The sequence below is a fragment of the Antrostomus carolinensis genome, unplaced genomic scaffold (genome assembly GCF_000700745.2).
Source record: "Antrostomus carolinensis isolate BGI_N321 unplaced genomic scaffold, ASM70074v2 scaffold16853, whole genome shotgun sequence".
Taxonomy (NCBI): domain Eukaryota; kingdom Metazoa; phylum Chordata; class Aves; order Caprimulgiformes; family Caprimulgidae; genus Antrostomus; species Antrostomus carolinensis.
Window position 1 is genome coordinate 1 of NW_010306000.1, and position 22,176 is coordinate 22,176.

The 22,176-nt window shown below is 39.7% G+C and overlaps 1 protein-coding gene across 1 annotated transcript; it reads left to right on the top strand.

Moving 5' to 3' along the window:
- Nucleotides 1-14,275: 14,275 nt before the first annotated feature.
- Nucleotides 14,276-20,631, top strand: SERPINI1 (serpin family I member 1). Its single transcript, XM_010164986.2, has 4 exons — nt 14,276-14,542; nt 16,408-16,638; nt 19,349-19,543; nt 20,423-20,631. The coding sequence occupies exons 1-4, from the start codon at nt 14,293-14,295 to the stop codon at nt 20,629-20,631; spliced, it is 885 nt and encodes a 294-aa protein (XP_010163288.1). The 5' UTR covers nt 14,276-14,292.
- The last annotated feature ends 1,545 nt before the right edge of the window (nt 20,632-22,176 follow it).

The following is a 22,176-nucleotide window of genomic DNA, read 5'->3' on the forward strand; positions in this document are numbered from 1 at the left end:
AACCAACCAACCAAAAAACCCTCAAACACCCTCTGTAGAAGCTACCATGAATATGTTCATATAGCCGCAGGGAGATTGTATAGATGTGAGCCAGTGAACAGCAGAGGTGGATTCTTTCTTCAATGCTTCATGATTGCTCTTGTTCCTGTGAATTGCTTTAGCCTTTAGAACAAGATACAAACTTCTCTGTGTGGGAGAATAAGCGAGATTAAGACAAATTCAACTCCCTACATGCGTTGTTTAAATGGCTCATCATCAAGAGGATACTTGGAACAGCATCAGTTCTCATAAACACAAACCAATGAGGCTTGAACAGCGATCCGCAGAAGTGCACTTCAAGGCCAGATTCCACCTTCAAGGCACAGCTTGAATCCTGGCCTCTAAACTGAGCTGTTTTGTCCATGGTGAGCCAAGAAGGGATGTATCAACAGCTGTAGGTCTCCAAGGGCAGGATAAACAAAACTATTAGAACAAATGGAACAAAAATGCAAATATTCTCTTCTTTTCCCCCCCTCCCCACCAAGAAAATGAGTCTTGGTTTTTGCCTCTTTCTGAAGAAGCTATATTTCTGTGGTTATTGCATATCCTCTGTTGTGGATAAGATACCTGCACAGCAGGGATTGTTTTTTTCCTCTCTGCCTTTCTGTTTCTGTTTCCAGCTTTCCCATTTATCCCTTGAAACTGCTGCTGTTCCAAATATTCTCTCTGAACAATTTCAGTAACGCATGCAGGGCGCTCAATTTGCTGCTTTTCTTCAAACCCTGCCAGCTCACCCAGTTTGAACAGTACGAGGCCACTGTTTCTTGGGTTGTTTTTTTCTGAAGCTGGTAAGTTCATACATGCTTATGAAGAAACAAGAGGAAGGACTTGAATGAGAAAAAAAAGTGAGGATTTGGTGGCAATTCTTTGTTTTTTTCCTCCTGTCCAGATACTATGTGAGTTGAGCAGTTGTCTGTACTGGTGTCTGTAATCATGTCTGTAACTGGGTGGATGCCCTGGTTGCTCTTCTTTCTTTCCCTTTTTCTTTCTTTCCCTTTTTCTTTCTTTCCCTTTTTCTTTCTTTCCCTTTTTCTTTCTTTCCCTTTTTCTTTCCCTTGATATTTGCAGAGCTCAGAGCTGCTCTCAAGTGGAAGCAATTTAAAATTGGAGTTCTGGAGTTGAAGAAATCCTGGAGATAAGAGAAACAAATGAAAATATTCAAAAATATATGAAAATTGATAGCAGAGCAGATAAGATGATGCTAAAGCCTAAGAGGCAAGAATTGCAATTGCCCTTAGGGCAGGAGGAAGGAGAAGTTTAATTTTCTTCTCCACGTGGTCTTTCCATGCTTCTCACTCCTTTGGGAACATCAGTGATCAGCATCCTTCACATCAAAAAGAAATTCTTATCATATGCCTTGTTTGGAGTTTTCCACTGTGAAATACAGAGTGAAAAATCCTGCTACTGGCTGAATTTTGTATCCAGGTTATTCTGTAGTTTTTAGGAAAAAAAAAAAAAAAGTAATCTTTATTTTGTAACAGATGTTACGCAGTTATCTTAGAGAAATATTTGAAGTGGCAAAGCTGACATAGTAGTGCTAAATTTTTCTCTCAGTGTTGCTGATTTTGATGAAATGTACTTGTTCATTGACTCCATTTTGCTGGTTCAGAAATGAAAACCCTCTGAGGGACTCTTCTCATCCTTTTATCTCTGAAGTTTTTGTGCAAGACCAGCTTTACTGCCTTATTTTCATTATGGTTTTTGTATCAACTGCAGCTCTGTTGGTCAGGCTCAGCACACTTGCCAAAACAACTCTTTCAACTGGGTTTAAAACCAGGCTTTGATAAGTCCAGCTTCAGCTGCTGTGCCAGGACAGCGCTATTAACTGGATGGTAATGGGCTGCCCAGTGCTGCCAGCACAGTCCCCTGGCTGGCTCTGGAGCAGCTGCCAGCAGGGAAGGTGCCAGGGTGACTGGGGTGACTGGGGGAGCTCCGCTGGCACGACCCTGTGCACCAGGATTCGTGTGGGCCAGCGTTTAATACCGTTCTGTTGCTGGCTGTCAGGGCTGTGGTGGCTGTGACAGTCTGTGTGATACACCCAGTTGCTTCTGAGAGTCACTGCAGCTGGCTGGAAGCTCACCAGTGGCTGCAGCTCCTGCCATCCTGCATCTTCTGCAGAGAAATGGGATATGGAGCTGAAAAGTGTTAGAGAAACAATGTCTGTGCATTGGAAATAACGATCTTTATAGTGCTGAATTGCCATTTGTCATTAATTGGGGTATAACATCTACTTTTAATCACAGAATGTTGTGAGTTGGGAGGGACCCACAAGGATGATGGAGTCCAACTCCTGTCTCTGCACAGGACAGTCCCAGGATTCAGACCGTGTCCCTGAAGGCACATGTTGGCCAAATGCTTCTGGAATCTTGTCAGGCTTGGTGCCATGAGCACCTCCCTGGGGAGCCTGTTCCAGTGCTCCACCACCCTCTGCCTCAAGAACCTTTTCCTCATGGCCAACCTCACCCTCCCCTGCCACATCTTCCTGCCATTTCCTCTGCTCCTGGCATTCGTTGGTGGCCAGAGAGAAGAGATCAGCACCTGCCCCTCCTCTTCCCCTTGGGAGGAAGTTCTAGACCCCCATGAGATCTCCTCTCAGTCTCCTCTTCTCCAGGCTGAACAAACCAAGTGACTTCAGCACTGGAGTTGTTTGTTTGTGGAGTTTTTATTTTATTTTATTTTTCCTAAAGCCATCTGTGTATCTTCTTCCTGTGCTGTAAGAAACTAATTCTGATCTAAGTAGTGTTACCAGAAGTGAATAATAACTCTCCTGGCAATACTGACATTGCCTAAGTGTAAATGGAGCCCGATGTCGCTTCCAAATCTAAAGCCAATATTGTTTGCATTCAGTTTATGAAGTGATAGGCTCCTCTTCTGAAATCCTGATGAATTGTAATTAACTTTCTTCATCTTCTTGACATAGTTATATCCATAGCCTGGTCTTTTTAATTCTGAAGTCCTTGTGTAGGAAGCTGGACAATGTATTGAAGAATTAACTTGTGCTCTGAACTTCTGAAACAGTTTCACAGCTCCTATATACCTTGTCTATTTAGTTATTTTGGGAAGATCATTCCTCGTTGCATTTTGTTAAAGGCGTTTAACCATTTTCCCGAGTTGATGGGTAGGTTGATTTTGAAATGCATTCAGCAAGTCTCCTCCAAAGAGACACACTTTTAAGGTACTTTTGATGAGTGTTCCCTATTCCTGCGAATCCCTGAATAGTGAAGGACTCGTGGTTTTGTTTATCCCTCATTAGTTGTGTCCTTCAGTCCTCCAACTTTGGAAGGTTTAAAATGGGCTGTCAGACCTTAATGCCAGGTAAAGTATATAGTCTAATATAACATATCTCAAGTGACTTTATGCATAAATATGGAGTTGCAAGGAAAAGTTCATGGCACTTGAAATGTTGTATTCCAAACTCACTTGCTGGAAATGCTTTTGCAGGATGTATTATTAATATTTATTGGTTCTGGTGAAGCTGTAATATCATAATGCATTACAGCAATGTCTGTGACACCAGTGACAGCTTTCATCACTTATAAAACTACGCTCCAGTACATGCAGTAACGTCGCCTTTAGACTTAAACTGCCATGATTGCATCTGGCAGCTGCATATGGTGAAACTTAGCTACTGCCCTTTTAATTAGATTATAGTTGGGAGCTTGCTTCTGGGAGCTTGCTGATCAACTGAATTTCACAGTAAAATAACAGAAATGTGACTTATTGTGAGTAAGGGCATTTGCAGTACATGCAAGAGCAGGCAAGAGGTTGGTTTTGTGTCTAAAGTAACTGATTGCAGTGTTCTATCTCTGCTGCTTCTGATAGAAAACGACTACTGCAGACTCGGATCACACCCTTCCTCTCCCTTCTTTTCCCAAACTACCCTGAGGAAATCTGAGGAAGGAAGAATAATGCTACTGTCTCATTTGGTTGCACTGTGAGTGAAGTACTCCGTCAACCTTTTCATTCAAAAGAAAAGAAGTTCTAAAAATAGAACTTGTCAAAATCGGTTCTCAAGAGCTTCTAACTTCACCTCCTATAGGCACTGTCCCTCCTTCAATAGTAAAATCATAGAATGGTTTGGGTTGGAAGGGACCTTAAAGATCATCTAGTTCCAACCCCCCTGCCATCAGCAGGGACATCTTCCACTAGACCAGGTTGCTCAAAGCCTCATCCAGCCTGGCCTGGAACACTTCCAGGGAGGGGGCATCCACAACTTCCTTGGGCAAGTTCCAGTGTCTGACCACCCTCACAGTGAAGAACTTCTTCCTAATATCTCATCTAAACCTCCCCTCTTTCAGCTTAAATAAGTCCTAAGAGGAGGTTCCCACTGCTGGGCTCTCAGGTCTAAGGTAAAGCAACTTTGAGACACCTGTATGGACCTTTCTGTTTGTGTCCTGCTCTGTTCTCATGAGAAATCCAGCCATTTCACTTCTGAATAAAAGAAGATGCCCCAAATTTGAAACTTACTACAAAATATAAAACAAAGAAGTTGTTGAGATCCAGTCACTGTTTTGATGGTATATTAAGTTTTGTTAGTCAAATAGTATACACAGGAAACTGTCTGATATCAAAACAAGTATAACTGATGGTTCTGAAATGAAACACACTGATTCTTTCAGCCAGTTCTGCTCTTGTCAGTAGTGAATTTAGATCAACATCTTCACCTCAAGGCCAATGTGATGGGAGTGACCTTATTCAGAGTGGTCTACAAGACTAACAACCCTCACTGAAAAATAAATATATGTAAAAAAAAAATCAGTCTAGTCCTGATTAAGCTGCTTCTGTGGAACATGATAGGTAGCCCTCTCCCTTTGGATCTGTTGAAAGCTGATCCAATGCTGTATTTCAGTTTCTAGCTTTGAAGCTCTCCCCAGTCAGGTTTTGTTGACTTTTTCATAAGGGAGACACTCCCAAATCTGAGCCTGTAGACTCCCCAAATTCTCTAATACTTCAAAATTTTTCCTTTGAGGAGCTCATTTGTTTGGTGTTTTCTTATTTATAGCTTTTACTTTGAGGGGCAAATTGTAGCTGTCAAAAATAAAAACACTCTGCCAGACAATTTCTAATATTTTTTTTCTGTCTCTATTTGTTTCTTCTGTCTAGAAATTGTCTCTGGATCCTTACAACTGCAGAGTTGTACTTATAGTAGTACTTTCTGAAATAAACCACCACCTTTTCTTAGTTGTCTAGACATAGATTTAGATGTTTGCTTTAGGCTATTCAAATTTAAGTATTTTGGACACGGTTTCTCAGCATCTCTTTTTATTTTTTAATTGGAGCTGAGGGATTTTGCTTGAGGAAGCTCAATTAAGACAACTTTGGCTTGCATAATTACCTCAGCAGGTTAGTAACTCAGTGCCAAGCTCCATGAAAGTTTAAAAACATTTGGGATTTAATGGTAGAAATTGTTAATATGAAAGTTTTCAGTGTACCATTTTCCTTTCAGGTTTTCTAGAAGCTGCTGGTCTTATGGGGTCATTTAAAAAAAGAGAAGTAAAGAATCCTGAGGGGCATTGCTTGCTGTGTGTTAGAGAGCAAGGTTTTAGTGTGGTCCAAACACTTCTTACAGAATGACCTTCTTTGTCTTGGTCACTGTATTCTAGAGCTTGAAATACCCCAGTATTTGATATATTGTTATTGTACTGATGAAATTAACCTCACGGTTTCCTGCTCCAGAAAGCAGTGACTCTCTAATTGACAGATGGTGATAAAATCCATAATTTTATTACTAATGTTTGTGCAGATTGAAATATGGATCTCTCTGCACATCTCTGAAACAAACAGATTAAAACAAGCTTGATGATTCTAGGTGTGTCTGTAGCATCTCTGTTTGATAAGGTCATATGCTCACATAGCCTAAAGATAAACATTTTTTAGGGATAAATGTTTTTTTGCAACACAGAAAATATAAATACATACCCTAATATGAAGGAGTTGACTTGCTGGCTAAATGTAGCTCATGTTAGAGGCACTTATGTGCCTGGTTGGTATGGAGAGGCATGTATGATTTCACTTTATTATCACCACTTCCAATAACCAAGGTACTTCTAATAATCAAAATACTTCATAGAAACCTTAATGTACTTCTTGCACTGTCCACAATACCCGTAACTTCAAACATTTTTATCGCCATCTAGTTATTCTCCCATTTCTTTCAGTATATTCTTCTGGCTATAAGCAATAAAACCTCAGGAATTGCTTATCTGTTGCTCTGAGGATTGGTATTTTCATCTCCACCCTGTCACCTTGAGGTGGACTCTCCTGTATCTCACCTCCCTGTGGAGGGATGCCCTAGTGGGCTGTGGAAGCAGACCCTTAGGGGAGTTGGTAGGATGTAGATTTCTTGTTTAGATGCTTGATTACAGCAGTTAGCCTGTGTGCTGCTGTCCCCATGTTTTCACTTGTTATGGCAAAGAAATTATTTTCAGGTTAAGCCAGCTCAGGTTGTAGCTTTGTTTCACAACACACTGTCTGTCATTCCCTGTGCTGGAGGGAGAGAGTGGCTGAGTGACTGGGAGGAGAAGGATGATGATGAACTAAGTAAGGGACTGATGGGAGGAAGTGCCACATTACTTCTGTGGGATTTTCTAGAGGTAAAACCACACTGTTCCAGCTGTGAGGATACTTTTGCTCCAGGAATGCTAACTGGAGATGCCATTTTTGCCTAATCTTTTAAACAAATAAAAATCTGAAAGGTTGGATTCCTGGACAAAGCAGGAAGAATTGAAGCAATGATTCATACGTTGCTCTGCAGTACAAACTGATGGAGTAAGATGGAGTATGAATTTCCATCAGTACAAACTGATGGTAAGAGTCTTGAGATTTGTGGTAGCAGCTGCATCCCCTGTGGTTACAGGGCAGCATGCCCGAGGCAAGCCGAAGCCAGTCCAGGAGCTCTTCCTTACCACTGTGTTCCTCCTTTGCACATCCTTAGGGTAGCCATGACAACCATCTCCTGGTCCTGGTGAACAGCTAATGATCTTGTTAACTGCTCAGTGCATCTCCTCTGCTCAACTGGTGTTCGCTGGTTTCTCTTTGGGAGGAGAGTTCTGTTCATTCGCTAAATAATTATTACTAGTTTTGCAGTCTGATGTTGTATTGTTTGATAAGATTGCCAACAAGAAATCAAGGCACCTGTGGCAATTGTCATGTTTACTAACTGGCAAAGCAGTGGTGGTTGAATTTCACCAAACTTGTCTATCCTTTCATAATTAACCTGTCACAAACATAGTACAATTGAGTTTGAGGGGAAGGAAGAGGTGGCCAGCTCCTACCTAGACAGATAGTGGTCTTTTTCCTGTGACCAGCAGGGCTTGCTCCCTAAGGAAATTCATCTCACTTTATAAAATTATTCTGTCTGTTCCTGCAGATGTTCTTTTTTACAGGAGAGAATGCAATCAGTGCTCTTACCACACTTGCTTTTCTCCCTAAGCTTTTCTTTTATACACTGATCAGAAGGAATCAGCAGTTTTTCTTGTGTTCCCCACACCTTTGGTGTTTAGCTTGCATGTAGGCAAGAGTAATTTTAAAGACAACTAATCTTGGTTTAGCCTCTGTGTGCCGAGGAACTAAAGCAATATTTCACAATTCTATTTTGTAGGTTTTTAAAGCCAGAAATTACTTTCTTTATAAAACCCATAGTCTGTAAAGTTGTAAAAGACAAACAAATTATAACCCCTTTTTTCAACCTCTCTGGTACGTGCAGGGTACAAGAATTCATCCCTTAACTGAATTTTTGGCACATTCCTACATTAAGTCCAGTTCTTGCTATTTCAAAATTCACAGTACTTCATGTCTGTGAACTCAGTTGGAGTTTGTTGATATCTCTCAAAATATCTTGGCTTACAGAGCGTGCTTGCCCCTCTTGCATTTTCCTGAAAGCATATGCAATGAACTGAATAGTTCAGAGTTTGTGGGTGTGAGGGGGCGATGTTGTTCTACTTCCTCTTAGTCATTCCAGCCTTATGCTTGAGGAGAGGCAAGAGCTACAGTTAATCAGTCCTGTCTTCTACCCTATCAATGGTTTTTTTATACATTATTAAAACTGGTGTTCCTTCTGCCCACGTACAGGAATACATCTGTGCTGGCCACGGGGCAAACAAACAGGAATGCTGGCCTTGGGCTGAGCTGGTTGTGCCCTGTTGTGGAAATGTGGTAGGCTGAATTTTGGGACTGATGAAACCTTTATAGAAGGTTTTTTTCACTTTCATTGAAAAAGTTTCTTGGGAATTGAACTAGTCATGACCTCAATGGAAGTAGCTACTGAACAATGTATATCTGGAATATCTTCTTTATTAATTTAAGTAATGTGTGAGGGGAAGTGTTAGGTTCCCAGAGGAGTTTTGGATGCTCCTCCCTGGAAGTGTTGAAGGCCAGGTTGGATGAGGCTTTGAGCAATCTGGTCTAGTGGAAAGTGTCCCTGCTGATGGCAGGGGGGTTGGAACTGGATGAGCTTTAAGGTCCCTCCCAATCCAAACCATTCTATGATTCTATAAGTGACAAAAATAAGAAAAGATCAGAAAGAGGAGTGCATTTCATTTAAGTTGTCTACAAGAAACTCTTAAACCCTGTACAGAACAGTGTCCAAAGGCAAAAGAAGCCCCTAGACAAACCAGACATGTCTGTGTACCCAGAACAGAAACACCAGAAGAATCACACAGGAATGTCAGACTGAGTGGAGTTGGGATTCAAATAAAGACGTGTGTGCATGTTAGAGAAGCTGATTTACATTGAAGTTGTGATAGAAGTTGCCAGATAACACCTGCACAGGTATAACTGTACAGTGATGTCTCCTCTGGAGGTAGAGGTGGTTCTCAGGTTTTTGAAGGAATGCTGCATTATTTCATGTTCTGTTGCTGCTTTTTTTTCTGAGAAGAGCTACAAGCAAGAACAAAACTAAACAAACCTCTGTAGCAAGTGACGATATGTGATACACGATTGTTTTTCAAGAAGAGGCTGTTGCAAGGAGAGTATTTATCTATTTGCACTGATTCTTTGATTGCCTGGTAGGAGAGTGGTGTTGATGCATCAGTTAAGATAAAATAAAACAGAATTCAGATTCTGTCTGAGACTGACCCTCAAATGAGAAATTTATATTGTTGGTCTTAACATCTCTACGATTGAGGAGTGAAAGTAATTTTAACAGCTTTTTTTCATTCATATAGGTAGCCAATAAATGCAAAATGCATGCAATAACATTTGAAACTGATGGTTCTTGCTTGTTAAATGGTGTTCAATGTGGACTTTGACTCCTTTTCAGCTGATGCAGTATTATCCAACTGAATTTCATTGATGCAGAACAGCAATGACAAGACTCTACTGCTGATGACTCTAAGGAAGAGTCTAAAAAGACTGACTAAAAAGTTTGATGATGCTCATGGGGACTGTTTAACTTCCTGGACGTACATTACATAACGTTCAGCTTCATTTCCTTCACTTAAAGTATGTTTGTGAATAGGGTACAGTCAGTTTAAAAAATGCTCTGTGTACTGCTGTGGAAACGAAAGGGAGTGCCCTCGGCTCTTGCTGAAGAGAGATGCTGAGAACATGCTGCACCATAATAAGTGCTCAGCTGTTCCTTGGATCAAGACCTGCTGCATGAAGAGGCATGAGGAAGCATAAAACCAAAAGTAATATAGCCTAAAGTCAGGCAGAACCAGAGAAGCAGTTACTGTTATGACTAGAATGATAATTAAGAGCTGAATTCCCAGTTGTCAGTAGAACAGTCTACGCTTGTACCAGAAGTACAAGAAGAATTGAACTGAAGAATTTACCCCAGACATCTCAGATTAGACTGATAAGATCAGAACGTTGTCACGTTGACTGGCAAGACTGGATCAGATGTCTGTTCTGTTTCACAGGCTTCACCCTACTGACCATCTTCCATTTGCTTTGGCACATCTTGCTTTACATATATGAAAATATATGAATGAGTTCTATCTTAAGAGATCACTGCCAGCAGAAGAGCTGGTTGCATCCTCTGCCTATCATAGAATGGTTAGGATTGGAAGGGACCTTAAAGCTCATCCAGTTCCAACCCCCCTGCCATCAGCAGGGACACCTTCCACTAGACCAGGTTGCTCAAAGCCTCATCCAACCTGGCCTTCAACACTTCCAGGGAGGAGCATCCACAGCTTCTCTGGGCAACCTGGGCCAGTGTCTGACCACCCTCACAGTGAAGAACTTCTTCCTAATATCTCATCTAAACCTCCCCTCTTTCAGCTTAAACCTATTTCCCCTTGTTTTGTCATTAACTGCCCTTATGAAAAGTCCCTCCCCAGCTTTCTTGTAGCCCCTTCAGGTACTGGGAGGCCGCTATAAGATCTCCCTGGAGCCTTCTCTTCTCCAGGCTGAAAAGCCCCAACTCTTTCAGCCTGTCCTCACAGCAGAGGTGCTCCAGCCCTCGGATCATCCTGGTGGCCCCCTCTGGACTAGTTCTAACTGGTCCATGACTTTCTTGTGTTGGGTGCTCCAGAACTGGATGCAGTATTCCAGGTGGGGCCTTACGAGAGCGGGGTAGAGGGGGAGAATCACCTCCCTCGACCTGCTGGACACACTTCTCTTGATGTATGGGTGCTCCTTCCCACCTCCCTGGCTCTCTTCCTTTTCCCTGGATGTGTATATGGGGAACTTCACTGGCAAATCTATTAGATAACCTCTCTAGACTTCAAGTGATGTGGAAGGGGAAGTAGGGAGAAATCTAAATTGGTTGGTTTTAGTTCATTCCTACTGGGAAATTTAATTCTGCACAGCTTAACCTCTTTCATAGCCATCAATGGGATTTAAGTGTGTATTTAAAAGCTAAGTTTACATTTAGTGCTTTGTCTTGTAAAAGCATTTCATTATAAATCTTCTTTGTGCCCAACTATGTACTTATTCTATTTTCTGTCCAACTAAATAATTAAGAATACTATAACTTGATTATTTCACATGAAAAGCTTTTCAGGAGTGGTTAGGAAGAAAGATTACTTCAATTTGTATATAAGTTTTTGTGGTTTGTTGGATTTTTTTAGCATTGTTTGATACCAAATATTTTATTAGCACGCAGATAGTCTAACCCACACGTTAAGCATTTCATTAAGATGTATAAAATTCTCCCTCCTGCTGTTGTTTAAGCCTGTCTGGCAATAACATATATGACAAAGATCAGCGATGGAGTGCTGAATAGCTGCCCCTGCAACTAAAAGACTGGGGGAAATTTACTTTTTGAAAATTGAAGATTATTTCACATCTGTTGTAACCTTGACAGCTCTCAAAGTGAGCTCGGTTCTTGACGCAGGGGTGGAAGAGCTGAGCTGTCTGTGTAATTGTGTCCACATTGAGCAACACAACTTGTTTGCTGAGATTAGAATGTGAAATCCCCCACATCTGCAGGCCAGTTTAAAAGCCACAGTGATGCTCAGGGCTCATCCTCAACAAAAGAAAGATGAGCTTCTGCTTATGGATATTTTTTTTTTTAAATACCATTTTTGACACTGCTCTTGACCTCCTGCATGATATAAATTTAGAAGCTTTTCTCACCTTGTACAGCTTTTAGGATGAGAAACTAATACCTGGGCTCAGTCTATCATAGTGATGTGCTGAATGAAGTCTTATATTATGTAATATTAAGAGAGATACATGTTCTTTTTAAAAAAAAAAATAAACCTAGAATGCCCAGCACCACGAAGAAAATTGAGAAATCCAGTTCTTTTTTTATAACAGTAATCTTAATATCCCTAAGCCAATAATTAATAAATGGACAAGCTAAAAAAAATTAACTGCTTTTAAGAAACGCAGTTATTAGGGAAGTTTGAGGTATGTTGATAATGTTTTGACCAATTAAAAGATTGTCTCAGTCTTTATGAAATAAATAGCAATGGTCTTGGCTCAGACTGAGGTGTTTTCCATTGGGCAGCAGTGAAGTGCTGGATAATTTTGTGAGTGTACTGAAATGGGTGATCATCAGGTAATAAGCACAGGAAGAAGGTTGTGCTTTAGGCTTGTATGACTGACTCTGTGCCATTCTGAAAGAGAATAAGAGCCTTTGGTGGAGATTTTTGATACCTTGCTAAGAATCAGAGAAAGGTTGATCAGGTCCAGTCCAGAGAGATGAAGTGATGCCAGCAGAAAGGAGGGCTTATTAAAAATCATAGAATCATGGGATGGTTTGGGTTGGAAGGGACCTTCAAGCTCATCCAGTCCCAACCCCCCTGCCATCAGCAGGGACACCTTCCACTAGACCAGGTTGCTCAAAGCCTCATCCAACCTGGCCTTGAACACTTCCAGGGAGGGGGCATCCACAACTTCCTTGGGCAACCTATTCCAGTGTCTGACCACCCTCACAGGAAATAATTTCTTCCTCATATCTCATCTGAATCTCCCCTCTTCCAGGTTAAAGTCATCACCCCTTGTTCTATCACTAACTGAAAAAAAAAAAAAAATTGAGAAAAGGGGCATATTTCATACATAGATGAAGGAATCATGAGAAAGGAGATGGGGGGGCAGGGGAGAAATAAGGCTCTAGCTACCGTGTCCTACTGAGAGCCTGTCCTTTTTCCCTGAAGCACATGTGACTGCTGCACCAGTTCATCTATTTAATTTTCTTAGTGAAAAAATAAACAAAAGGCTGATCTGTGGCTGGGGGACGGGGAGAACCTGAACTAGTGGCTGCAGCAGTTGCTCCCAGGGCGTGTGTGTGTGCACCCTGTTGCTTCTTACATTTTCTCTGCTATAAAATGTGAGTAATAATGCTTAAATTATGTATCATTCAGTGTTGTGCGAGTTCATTAGATAAGGCTACATAGTCCTTTGAAGATGAAATGCATAATATAAATGTCATATAATGCTGACTAAGGGTCTCTGTGTCAGGTATATAGAACCATGGTGAGTGCAGACATGGGAGAGCTGGGAGGCAGAAGGTGGAGGCACTGGGGCTGGCTGCTTGCAAATTGACTTCAGTCGAGCAACAGAAAAGCACATTCTTCTTAAAAACACAGATTTATCCTGTGCTGACAAGCCCTGCAGAGTGCCACAGCAACATGTAAAGACTTCTGGACTGAACCTTTTAGTTGTGTACTCTCTAACCTACCACTTCAGGAGTCTTTGCTTTGTTACATGTGAGAGAGATCCAAAGGGGCAAAGAGAAGGAACTGAAATGCAAGATCTCTTGGCTTGGTATGTTGGACCCAAGCCACTTGGCAGTAGTGGGTTAGATGCCAAGGTAGCCTGAAGTTTAAAGGAATAAATGGAAGGATGAAGATAAATGGAAGACATACATATATGGCTCCAGGAGCCGGAATTTTAATAATATCAGTGGTTGTGTGATGAGCCAAACTGGAACTGTTGCTTAATGAAGCATTTTAGCAAAGCTCAGGGGGTGAATTACTCAAAAGCATTAGTGCTATAACCCTTTTTTCTGTTTAGTTTACTTCCTTGTTTCCCCAGTTGGATCTTTCTCACTGGTGTATACAATAACTTTATCCTCTAAAGATCTCTGAGCAGGTGTTGTCTCTTAGCTAGCATAACTACCTAACTTTTCACCATTATTTACTAACAAAAGACATTTCATTTGGTAACTAAGGCATGATTATTTATTTTTTTATTCCTTTCAACAATTTTTTGGCTGCTTACCATGTGTTTTGCAACTGAGCAACATCACGGTACATTTCGTTTGTCACCGGTGTCAGCAAGCTCTCTTACGGTGCTTGAAATAGTTTGACCAGTTTGGGGCTTAGAGTGACTTAGATGAGTAAGTTGCATCTTACTGGAAGGTCAATCAAAAGAAATGTGGATTTGTAAGTCTCCTTGGTGAAAAAGCACAGAAATACTTATTAATTCCAGATCAGCATTGCTTAGCAATGACAAAGGGAAGATTAGAAAGTAACAGTAGGGAAGGCGTTGCTGTGTCTTTGAGGTCTTTTTCTGTAGAAGTTGTGTTTTGTTAATCTATTGTTGAAAGATTTCAAAAGCATAAAGTCACATAATGAGTAGGTTTTTGTTGGTTTTTTTTTTTAATAGATCATTATTTCAGTTTGAACAGTGTATGTATATATATATAGATAGATAGATAGAGATATATATAGATATAGATATATTGGTTTCTTCTCCAGATAACCAAGTTCTTCATTAAACTCCATAACTAGTATTTTTTTCCACGTGGATTTAAGACTGAGTTTACTATTCCTTTTCCACTTGGGTTGAATCTTCTGTTACTTAAACAAGGTTAACTTATTTTCTCTAAAATTTTTCTTGCAGGTCTTAAAATCCCCAGCCATGTATTTCCTTGGACTGTTGTCTTTGCTTGTTTTGCAAAGCGAAGCCTTCAAGACCGATTTTCCTGATGAAACCATTGCTGAGCTTTCTGTGAATGTTTACAATCAGCTGAGAGCTGCAAGAGAAGATGAGAATATTCTTTTCTCTCCTCTGAGCATTGTGATAGCCATGGGAATGGTAGAGCTTGGAGCCCATGGAACCACTTTGAAAGAAATTCGACATTCCTTGGGTTTTGACAGCTTAAAAAATGGTAAGGAAGGCCTTTTAGTCATGTTTTTATTTAAAGAAACAGATGGCAGTGCCTTAACAAGGGTGGAAGTGGTCACATCTGTGGGTTATTAATCAGTAGACTTCTTGGCATCCTGTTTGATGGCCTGAGCAGGCTGAAGCGTGCTTCAGTGGATTCTGCATATAAACTGAGAGATGCTGACATACAGTCCTGGCTTGGGCACCTGAATCTTAAGCAACTGCTGTTTAACTGTTGATCTTGGTTTCCATCTGCAAAATCAGCTTGTTTTTGCCTCAAGAGTTCCTACAGTTCTCTAGAGTTCCTAAAAAGGAACATCATTTTGGGGGATTATAATGAAACCTAAAAAGGAAGGCAGGAGTTTTAGCAATATTACTTATATGAAAGTATGAAAGTCTTAGTAATTTAACTGGAAATGTCTCTTGACTTTAACACAACTTGTTTGGTTCTTTTAGGCAGAACCTGTGGGTTCATTACACTAATTTGATGTCACTAATGTTCTGTCTGTGTTGCATAATGTCACATACAGAGCTAATTTGGGAAATAAAAGCATCTTGATTGTTTCAACACAATATTCCACGTGTTCCCATCAGCCTTTCTGAGAAACAGGATTCATTTCTTCAGCAGAGAACAAATCCTGCTCCATTTGTAGTATGGGATGAGCTAAGTCATGCGTCTGGATGCAGTGCTGGGCTGTGGAGTGCCAGCCCACTCTGTTAGTGCAGGCAGCTGTAATATGACTGCAGATGGAGGGGATGAGGGAATGGCAAAAAAATACTCTGAAAGGGCAATTTCTATGAATTTTGATGTCAAAGTAATTGGTTTGAAACCTGACTTAAATTTGTTATTCATACAAGGTACTGGACTTTTAAGTCCTTAGTGAAAGGATCTTGGGGAGGAATTTCTGAATGCAGTGTTCAAGACATGCTCAGCAGTACCACAGCACAGATTCTGCTTCTCTGTGGAGACTCCAGCTCATACTCAGTTCTACAGTTTGTCTCTAAAACATTGATAAATTATCCCTCAGCTATAATCAAAAAAGTTATGCAGTTGATTTGAGCTGGGCCATTCTTACATATGAGTGGTATTCAGTGGAAGTACTCCAATGATTTCTGCTTGGAATATATCATTACATTCAATTTTTAAGGTGGTGGGTTTTGGGGGGATTCTTTTTGTTTGGGTTTTTTTTGTTTTGTTTTGTTTGCTTGTTTTTTAATTAGAAACTTCACCTTCAAGTAGACAATGCAATGGTAAAAACTTCCTATCTTAAAGCAAACTACTTTAATCCTACTCAGGATTCCTCATTAGCCAAGCAAATGTTTGTATACCACCTCACACACAATCCTGGACAATTCTAGACCTGTTTTTTGCAGAGAGAAGTCTATGAGGAAGTTTTTAGCCTCAAAACCTGAAGTTCCTTTTTCCTTAAACTGCCTTTGGGGTGTAACAAAAATTCTCTTCAGGATTTATGGTGGCAAGACATAAATGTGTGACTTACAATATTTTATTTTTTTTTAATTACTCTTTTGGTGTTGAAAGTGATTACCAATGATAGCTTTGTCTGTGATGGCATCCAAATGTCTCATTAATTACACTAATAATAGGTAGTAGAAAAAAATAAGCTCTAAATAATATCTTCTGCCTTCTGGATTGTTCTTTCAGCTCTGAAGGTTTAGAAGCAAGTTTATTACAGGAAAACCAAACAAACAGAAAACAAAACACAACAAAGAAACCTTTTTGGGGGTTTTTTTTGTTTGTTTGGTTGGTTTTGTTGGTTTTTTATTTTCATAAAATGTCTTTGTGAATTGCCAGCAGAAAAAACATGGAATAACTTTCTTTTCTGAAGCACTGAATCTGTTTTTCTTCAGGTGAAGAGTTTACCTTCTTGAAGGACCTTTCTGATATGGCAACTACTGAAGAAAGTCATTATGTTCTGACTGTTGCTAACTCTCTCTACGTGCAGAATGGATTTCATATCAGTGACAAATTTCTGCAGTTGGTGAAAAAATACTTCAAAGCTGAAGTAAATAATATAGATTTCAGCCAAAGTGCAGCTGTAGCTACTCACATCAATAAGTGGGTGGAGAATCATACAAATAGTAAGTCCACATGATTCCTTTATGTACTTCCTGCAGTAAGTGTTTGTTTCCAAAGTTACACAGTGTTGTTGAATTGTTGCCTTGGCTTCTATCTGTTCCTTTTGAGACTAAAGTATCTCCTCCCATAAAAAGAATTCAAGTATCAGCTCTTTGTGAAATTGCTTTTTTTTTTCCTGTGCAGGGATGATCTGTTTTAAGTAATATTGCCCATTGCTAATCATGTGGTAGTATCTGTCTGAACCTTTTTTTCCCTGTCTTACTATCTTAAAGTACCTGAAACATATATTGAAGGAGAATGTTTTAATGGTAGGCATTTTAATAGTATTATCATACTGATTTCAGTATTAAATGACAAAAAAAAATAGATAAGTACTGTTGCTAACTGCAGAAGAGTTGACTACAAAGGGGTTGTTGGCTTGTGCTTTGAATGTGTGGAGTGTCACTAGTTCTCTGAGGAACTCATAGTTACAAGGTACTGAGAATAGAATACTAAGGAATACAAAAGATAATTCTGAACCACAAAACCAGGCCCTGTAATTTAATCTTTTCCAATGTGAGGAAACTAGATAGTGTGTTGAGTGAGTAGTTGATTTTAAGGAAGACTGTCAAAAGAGTTTCACAACAAAAATTTGCAGCAGGGGAGTAAGCACAAAATTACCAATGTAAATGTATATATTCAGATCTGAGTGATGGAGTGCTTGCTTCGCTTGTGGAATCCCAAAGGTGAGACATTTTCTGAATACATACAGAGTCTCAAGGTATGGGAGTGGAGTTAGATCCCTGTTGTAGGGATCAAAGCGTGATCTCATTCTAGTTCATCTGGCACACTCTGGAAGTTGCTATTTTAAGAGTAATTCCACAGGGATTTGGTTCTAACATCAATTGTACCATTGTAAATTTGAAGGTATCAGAATCCCTTGTAAAGAATTAACACATCACCATGTAATCTGAGCATTTAAGAATCCATAAGGTTTTGTGGAGATGTATGGCACCAAAGTGGAAAAAAAACACTTCATATAATGCTATTATTCAATTTTGGAAATTATCTGGGTTTTTTTCCAAGGGAAAATGTCAACTATTATATTCATAATGAATTCTGCCCTTTATCTCAAACTACAGAAATAAGAGGAAATGTAAGTGATGCAGCAGATTGCAGAGAGTTTTGGGAGAAAGGTGGTGTCTGTCTGAAGGAAAAGTGAAATTCTCTTTTAGAAAGAACCAAGTTCTCCTGCTTAATACCTGCCACGTGCACTGAGTGAGCTCATAACCATTGTCCTGGAAGGAGCTGTGTGGAGTTAAAGGCAGCGGTGGGTCTCCCAGCATTAGGTTGCGATAGTAACAGTCCCTCAGCCTGGTGTCTGACCACTAGATCTCATTCTCTCCTGCCTGCCAGCTCTGACAGAAGAGGCTCATTTTCTCATTAGAAGATGGGTACAAGACAGGCAGGTTTCCAATTCCAGGATGTTAAGCATGATGGGAGGGTCAGAGCAGAAAACATAACTGTCAAAGGTTTCTCTGGCCAGAAAAATTCTTAACATAGGTTAGTGTATTAACAAGATGTGGCTGAAAAATAGAAGGGAATATGATGTACCAAATAGAAATGGAAAAACTGGAAGTGTATTCCTTCGTAATTTTTCCTTGTTTGTTTGTTTGTTTTTTTCCAACCATAGTGAGTATGGCAGTGTGGGTCACATCTCATTTCTAAGAATGTTCTAGGTAAAATAAAGTACAAACAGCAACCCAGAAGAAATACTGCCATACAATACACAAATTTCACAGCAGTTAGTCGGTGTTACACGCTCCAGAAAGCAGAATTAATCTGTATTTTAAACTGTGGATTAAGAAGTAGTAATCAGACTGAGGAATATGTTTATTTTAACACCTTGCATTGCAATGTCAGTTAAAAATAGAAGTGAGCAAGAAAGCTATCTAAAGTAGGCTGTAATTCTTCAAGAATATTGACAAATCTGGTCAGTGTCCCAAATTTAACAAGCTCAAAATTGTTTTGCTGCAAAGCAAGCCGTTTAAGATGAGCTAAAGCAGGTAACAGACTGTTTTCTGATGTAAATGACTTATTGAGGAGTTAGGAGCAAAGCAGCTCAGCTGACAAACCTCCAATGAATACAGCAGATGCTAGATGGTTTTTTCTCTCTTGCTTTTCAAGAGCTAATGTCAGTGGAACAAATGCTTGGAATTTACAGGGGGTTTTTTATGATTAGTCCTTACTTTGAAGTCTGTTGGACGTTACTTGATTAGAAACTGATTGCTTCCTTCAAAACTGGCCTAGGTGAAGTTCCAATGGGTATACTTATAGACTTTAAATTAAGCACCCATTTAAGTGCTGCTTTGGATTGGAGCCAGAGTTTGTAGAAGTTCTGACCTTAAGAAGCTAGCTCTGAACTGTGTTATAGCACCAGCATAAACGTTCCTTATGTGACCCCTTCTACACTTGGTTTCATTGTGGGGTGGATTTAAGCAATGATCAAGAAACAGTTGATTTAACGTGTACTCAGTGGAAGGGTTTATGCACCCACACTGTGAATTAGGTTGACAAAACACTGGCAGTTTTATTTGAGATTTCATGGAACATCTCAATAGGAAATGACAAGTTAGCACAGCTTTTTATTTTCTTGCATTTTTCGAGCTGTCTTAAGTTTTGATGTAATGCTCAATTTGACATGCAGATTGACAGTTGTTTTTTTCTTCGTAGATATGATCAAAGATTTTGTGTCTTCAAGAGATTTTGGTGCTCTCACTCATTTGGCTCTCATCAACGCAATCTACTTCAAAGGCAATTGGAAATCACAATTCAGACCTGAAAATACAAGGACGTTTTCTTTCACCAAAGATGATGAAAGTGAAGTGCAGATTCCAATGATGTACCAGCAGGGAGAGTTTTACTATGGTGAGTTGGAGCTTTAGCAATTTACAGCTAATCAGTCTTCCCTTAATGGGTTTGTTGCAGTAATGCTCATTTGTATTGTTGTCTCTTCTTTCACCTAGAATTTCAAATGTGGTGTTTGCCTAATGAAGGGACTCTGGTTTTGATGTCTTTTCATAATGTGTGTGCTTGTGTATTGTAATGATAGCAACATTTATAATGACCTCTTTCCTGATTACTTTTTTAGGTATGTGTTTGGTGCCACATGGTGGATTTCAGAATGTTTATCCATTATATCTAACTGCTTTACAGTTCTTGAGCTAGTCCTGCTTCTCACTAAAATATTTCTCTTGTGCTGTACTAAATATTAAAATGAATAATATTTGCTCATTACTGTTGTAGCATCTTTAGAAAGGTAAAATGGGGATTTTTTTGAGCAGCAAAACTAATGATCATTTTTATCTTGAGCTTGAACTTCAAGTGGATTCTCTAGTGTCTAGCATTGGCAGTATTTCAGTCAGTCTCATAATTGACAAATTATCTCTCCTGAGTAAAAAAAAAAGTCTGCCCATTTCCATTAATGTCTTGGCAGCCTTAACTTGAAGAGTTCCCTCTGTCTAACTGTTGGAAGGTAGGTAATAGATTCAGAAGTGTGATTATTGACAAACTGTGTAATTTCACACTCTTGTTTTCTTTAAGAAAGCAGATATAAGCCTCAAATTCTGTGATGGAGAAACCAATATAAATGTTACACAGAACAGAATAAAGAGGGTCACTTTTAGTTCCAGTATCTAGTAAATACTGCCTACTATTTGCATTCTATTTTTCCCTTATCTCCAGTGAACACAAAAGAAAATATTTCTAATAGCTTTTGTTGTTGTTTTTTTTTTTTTTCTTTTGTAGGAGAGTTCAGCGATGGCTCCAATGAAGCAGGTGGTATCTATCAAGTTCTGGAAATACCATATGAGGGAGATGAGATTAGTATGATGATCGTTCTTTCCAGACAGGAAGTTCCACTGGTCACACTGGAACCACTGGTCAAAGCCTCATTGATTAATGAATGGGCTAATTCTGTAAAGAAGCAAAAAGTGGAAGTGTATTTACCAAGGTGAGAACATGCTCCCGTGTCAATAGAAGGGGAAAGACTGCATTCAAATTGATTGCAGTAGCAGAGGAGGTAAAGCTGGAACATCTTGATCAAGTCTGCAGTTACATAGCACCCATCATGTGAAAGTTGCTTTGCCAAGAAAGCCCAGAGGTGTGCATTGCAGAATGATGGTTGGTTGAGCAACAGACGAGCACTGTGTTTGCATCCTTTTCGTATGTAAACTCCAGAGAGGAGAATTTCATCATCAGGAAGATATCCACTCTGAATTGTAGAACTCATTATGGATAAGTTCCATTTAGAGAGGAGCCATAGAAATATTGCAAGTCTGAATTAACAAAAGCTAAAATGTTTCATTTAGGCCCTAATTAGATTTCTATGTGCTGCTAATTTAAAAAGTTCTAATGGTGTGTGTTGTTGAGAGGCAATTCCACTCAATTTGCATCTTTTTTTCTTAGTTGTGGTAAGTGCTGGTTTCTTTTTCCTTAGAGGAGCGATAGAAAACCAAGACAGTACTACCAGAAGGGATGAAACTTCTGTCACTTCATTTTCAGACATAGATTGTGTGTACTCAGTGGCATATTTGCTCACATACACCACTTAGTTATTCTTTCCTAGAATTCTGTTTCATCTGCCTTCAGATATTTTCCATGCTTGCTCTACACTTGACTTAATAACAGAGTTGTTTACTACTCAATGTCACTAATAATGAATAGTTGGATCATGATGTCCTTTGAGTGATATGTAATGATTTCATTGAAGTGTTTATGTAACAGTATGGCCCAAGTTTGTTGTGGATCATTTCTACTTATCCTGCTTTTGAGGCACTGTGCAGCGGGTACATGGCCACAGAAAAAATAAACTCTAGTGAGTCCTTTTAATCATTAAAACAGTTCTTTGTTTTTAGGTGACTTGAAGATTTGAGTTTGTTATATTTCATATGTAAAGAGCAGGGCAAGAATCCCTGCAGTTTATCAGCTGCCTTTCCAAGCAAAGACCACTCTCAAGAAGCTAACTGCAGCCGAGCACAATAACACAAGGCTAGCCAGGATAAATTAGATTGAGGTGGGCTGGTGCTGTCAGCTTGCCCTGATTACAACTCAAGATGGAATTCCACTTCTCTTTAAAGCTGTTATGCTTGGAGTCGGAGTGGCGAGGGAACAGCAGCATTTGGGGACTTATTTTTCTCTGCCCCAGAGGAAGAGTTCCTTTCTTTTTTTAAGTAGCATTTCCTTTGAAGAAGCAGGGAGAGCAGCAAAGAGCTGCATTGCAGGTTTTTTATATACAAACTGAACCTATTGTACACTATTCCAGTGATTTTTGTTTGTTTTTCTCTTGGAGTTTCAGGTCCCAGGAGCTTTAGTATTAACAGTCCACTAAGATGCAGGGGAGGGACGTTTCTCCCAGGCTGTTTCTCCTGCAGTCTTGGGCAAACCTTACCTAGATGTTAATGAGAAGTAAAATATGAGGATTCTTCCATCCCTTAAGCTTTTCTTTTGTAACTGGAGCATTTCACAGCCTGTGCTTCAGGTGCTGAAGTCGGGCATCTTCT

Bases quoted from the DNA above. Each gene is read 5' to 3' on its own strand.
- SERPINI1 (XM_010164986.2), top strand. From the start codon at position 14,293: ATGTATTTCCTTGGACTGTTGTCTTTGCTTGTTTTGCAAAGCGAAGCC. The intron at 14,543-16,407 runs GTAAGGAAGGCC...GTTTTTCTTCAG, and splicing joins TTTTGACAGCTTAAAAAATG to GTGAAGAGTTTACCTTCTTG. The intron at 16,639-19,348 runs GTAAGTCCACAT...TTTTCTTCGTAG, and splicing joins GGTGGAGAATCATACAAATA to ATATGATCAAAGATTTTGTG.